Here is a 4,588-nt window from a genome sequence, read left to right on the forward strand (position 1 = left end):
AGGATTCAAATCCTGTAGTAAGCAGGTTAGATGGATTTAGTAGTAAATTAGATTAGGAGCCGCTAAAAAAAGCACTTACTAATGACATTTGTTGGTAACTTAGCAGCCCACAGTTGAGTTCTTTGCTGAAGTTGCTACTCGTCTCTCCTGCAGATATCAAAGAAATTGTAGAAATGGTTTTAAGCAAATTAAATATTAATAAGTTGTATGACAATACAAATGCAATGGGAAAGAAGCATGGCACATTAGAAGACACAACCTCAAGTCATGAGCAACTCATTGGAATGGATCGTCGTGCGCAGCAAGTGAAAGAGTTGTTACAAGGTCGATATATTTGGCTGTTTGTTTTCATGACCTGTCACTGCGCAAACACTCAAACTAATAATAGTGATAGAACTTGTTATTGTAACTGCTGTTACTAAAATAGTGGACATCTGATGGTCACTAGACTGTTATGAGGCTACAAGCATTGTATCTAATATTTTTGTATTGTTTTTAGTGAAATATGCAATGCCTTTTTGGACACCTTTATCTCATCGATGTTCTCCGTGGGCCTACGATGTATTCACTTGCTATGAAGGAGATGACACCTGTAAGGACTTTGTTGATAAGCTACAATGTGCTCTAGAGCAGCGCAATATATATGCTTTCAGAGATGACCAACCACTTGCCAGGGGCAAGTCTATTGATTCAGAGCGCTTGAAGATTATTGAAGAATCAGGTGTTGCTGTTGTTGTACTCTTCAAAGGCTTTGTTTAAATTTTGAATTGCAATGAAGGACTTGGAGATAACGTCTTTCCAGTCTTTTATGATGTGGACGCTTCTGATGTGAAGCACCAAAAAGGACTTTTTGGTGAAGCCTTCATGCGAAACAAATCTGAGAAAGTGGAAATATGGAGAAAAGCTCTTATTAAAGTAGCTAGTTTTGCTGGATGGTACTTCAATTGTACTCCCATGAGGTAATATACTCATTTGACAAGAGTGTTTGGTTCTGATTTTTTGGATCGGATTGTGCCTACACCAAATACTTTTTCGTTTTGGATTGAATTTAGTCATTCTCATATGATTATAGTCACACATATAAATACATTAGTCACATTATCTATCTTTTCTCCTTTATAAGTATCTCAATCAGAAATGCTTCATCTTGTTGACTGTTGTTGTTTGATGTGATATATCTGCTGAAGATTTTATTGTCGGGATCTATCGCTCAACAGTTAGCGTTAATCCCTCTGAGATATATAACTGGACTTTTTTAGGATTTGGTTTATTTTATTCAAAACAGGAAACATCATCCTTGTTAAATATGAACAAGATCACACACTAATTTTGCCTTGCTTTTTATTTCTTCCAATATGTAGTGGTGAAGCTAGAATTGTCGAAAGTATTGTTGATGCGATCTCGAGAAGACTGGATTGTTTGTCTGTAAGTGTTACTGATAACCTATTTGGAATAGGGCCACAAATGAAACATGTGATGTCGCGATTGAAACTCGAGTCAGGTAGTGTTGACATTGTCTCGATATGCGGCATGGGTGGTATTGGTAAGACAACCTTATCAAGAATGGTTTATGACCAAGTATCAACTCGCTTTGACGGTTCATGCTTTGTTGCAAACATTAGGAAAGTTTCCAAATCTCATGGTCTTAAACATATACAAAGAGTAATGCTGTCAAGACTTTTAAAGAACAGAAACCTACATGTAAGAAGTAACAATGAAGGAGTTGATCCTACAAGACCCCAATTAATTAACCGCAAAATTCTCCTTGTCCTTGGTGATGTGGATGACAACAGCCGGCTAGAAGCTTTAGTTGGTGGTGGTAAATGGTTTTCTGAGGGAGGTAGAATCATAATCACTACACGAGATGAAAGTTTGTTGGTGGCAAATAATATCATGGAGGCATATTATGTTAAGCCATTAGATGATAATGAATCCTATCAGTTTCTTAGAAAGCATGCCTTTAAGATGGATGATTCCACAATGGCATATGATGACCTTTTGCCCCAGGTGGTTAGTTATGCTGCTGGTCTTCCTTTGGCTCTTAAAGTTTTGAGTTCACTATTATGTGGTAGAAGCAAGAAAGAGTGGACAAGTGCCTTGGCTAGGCTACAAGTTTGTCCTAAAAAAACTATTCATGATACACATAAGTTAAGCTATGATGGCTTAGATGCTGCTGAAAAGGAGTTATTTCTGCACATTGTATATTTCTTTAATGACACGGAGAAGGACTATGCAGTTAATATTCTCAATAGCTGTGGGTTCTCTGGAGAAGTTGGGATAAGAATACCGGAGCAGAAATCTCTGGTGCATATTTTGAAGGGGCGCATAAAGATGCATAAATTAATACAACAAATGGGTAGGGATATCGTTCGTAAAATGCATCCTGATGAACCTGCAAAACGTAGTCAACTGTGGCTTGCTCAGGAAGTTTTTGACACATTTATAGACAGCAAGGTATGGATATTTAATATTTTAGTTAACCAAATTTTCAGAAGCCTTATTAATATATCCGTTTTCATTTCAGAGCATGAATGAGGTTGTTGCGATCATTTTTTATGACATGCATGACTATGACTATGATGTTGTAGACATGACAAAATCACTTGGGATGAGGCCAAGGCGTAGATTACTTGGATTAGGTTGTTTGAATTACAGTGCACACTTTCTTAAAGAAGTAAAATATATTGAAAAAACGTCTTGGTTTATGTTACCATATTACCCTCTACCATCCTTACCGGTAGGTTTTGATGGCAAAAATCATGTTGTGCTCAAATTACGTGGTTGCAGCATATCTAAACCATGGAGTACTGTCTAATTAAGGTACATTTGTTGCCAATCTATGTTTTCATTTAAAAAACTAGAAGCCAATATTCAGTATACTTGCAACATATTTTGGTTGTTTCTTAACCACAGGAGGTGTGGAAATTGGACTTTCTTGACCTCAGTTATTCTAGGAACTTAATCAGGATTCCTGACTTCACTATGATTCCACAAATGAAAGAACTTAAGCTTGAATGTGGTAAAATATTGATTGAGGTACACGAATCAATTGGAAATCTACATGATTTCTGTAAACTGGAATCACTTAAATATCTTCATTTGCGTGGTTGCAGTTCCGGTCCGATAGCCAAATGTTAAGAGTACCTGGCTCAGTTGAGATTCTGAGTAATCTTGTTGAACAAGATTTGAGTAGCCTCAGGAATTTGAGCATACCATCCTTACTTGGCTTAAAATTTGGATTAAAGTTGGATGGAAGGCTTGATATGCATGACTTGATTTTGGATGTGGGGCTAGACATCATTCTTTCCGAGGGTGAAACATCACAGGAGTTAGTTGAGGATAAGAAAGAAAATATTGCTTTGTCATCAGGGAAGGGTGTTTGAAAATGTGTGACTTTTGGTTTATAGCATGTTTGTGCAATGAACATGGCGGCTTTGAATTTCTTCAAGTAAACCTCCTATTCTCCTGCAATAAGTACTTCATGCAAACCTCCTATTTGCATGTAATAATTACTTCATGTAAACCTCCTATCTGCGTGTAATAATTACTTCATGTAAACCTCCGATTTGCCTGTAATAATTACTCCATGTAAACCTCCTATTTGCCTATAATACTTAATGCAAACCTCCTATTTACCTGTAATACTTCCAGGAGTGAATATTCAATCCTTGCAATCCGGAGGGATTGTAATGGTAACAGAACTATAATTATTGGTTGGGAAAAGAATTGTTATTTGTGACTCTTATCAAATTAAGGAATTCCCATTCTTTTGTAGAATGTTTCGAATGCTTATTATTAGAGTAAATCACAAGTTTGATAAAAAATGAATATTTATCATCATTATACAGATAACTATTTAACTTTTTGTTTCCTGTGAGTATTTGACACCAAATAAACAAAATAGGAAATCATATAAAAATTATACACAATGCTAGTAAGTTCATTGTATTACTATGTGTTTTGTGTTAACAAGAAAACAAAGATTACACTTTTGGTTTTGTAGATTACAATGTACAGGAAACACATAGTCACAAGAAAATGAAAATCCAAAAGGCAAAACATAACTGCAGAAATATGGAAAGCTTCTAGATGTGAATATCAACGTGTAGTTTGGACGGCAAAATGATAAAGCAAGCATACTATAACAACTTGGCCAGAGGCGGATCCAGAAATTTTCGGTACGAGGGGCACAAATTGAATGGGGTAAAAAAAATGGGTCGGGTCAAAGGGAACCGGGTTGGCTTAACAATTTGGAGGCCCATGGCATAATAAACTTTCGGACACTTGGGAGAGTAAATTGGTCTTTTATATACCACCCGTTAAAAATTAAAATACATATATTGTATATAAATTATGCTAAAATAATAAAGCAAATAAAATTAAAATTTAATGCTACTTTCTTTTTTCAATAAATTATTAAATACTTTGTCAAATTTCAAATATTATTTTAGAAATAATATTTAAAGTTTTGGTTGTTCTTGTGAGTTGTGGCAACTGCCAATACTAACCTAACTATTGTTTTTTATTTTAACTTTGACAATGTGGATCTTGCATTTAACCTTGGCAACATATTGGGCCATAAGTTAGA

The 4,588-nt window shown here is 35.5% G+C and overlaps 1 protein-coding gene across 1 annotated transcript; it reads left to right on the top strand.

The window, feature by feature from the left end:
• Nucleotides 1–1,319: 1,319 nt before the first annotated feature.
• LOC143599552 (disease resistance protein RPV1-like) lies at nucleotides 1,320–4,355 on the top strand. Its single transcript, XM_077077474.1, has 2 exons — nucleotides 1,320–3,328; nucleotides 3,375–4,355. Exon 1 carries the CDS (start codon nucleotides 1,465–1,467, stop codon nucleotides 2,533–2,535), a length of 1,071 nt encoding a protein of 356 aa, XP_076933589.1. The 5' UTR covers nucleotides 1,320–1,464; the 3' UTR covers nucleotides 2,536–3,328; nucleotides 3,375–4,355.
• Nucleotides 4,356–4,588: the final 233 nt, after the last annotated feature.

Source organism: Bidens hawaiensis, unplaced genomic scaffold, assembly GCF_021521415.1.
Source record: "Bidens hawaiensis isolate Kalapana, Puna unplaced genomic scaffold, B.hawaiensis_p1.1 tig00052346_1, whole genome shotgun sequence".
In the NCBI taxonomy this organism is placed as follows: domain Eukaryota; kingdom Viridiplantae; phylum Streptophyta; class Magnoliopsida; order Asterales; family Asteraceae; genus Bidens; species Bidens hawaiensis.

Excerpts from the sequence above, each read along its gene's own strand:
- LOC143599552 (XM_077077474.1), top strand. The coding sequence starts at position 1,465 with ATGAAACATGTGATGTCGCGATTGAAACTCGAGTCAGGTAGTGTTGAC.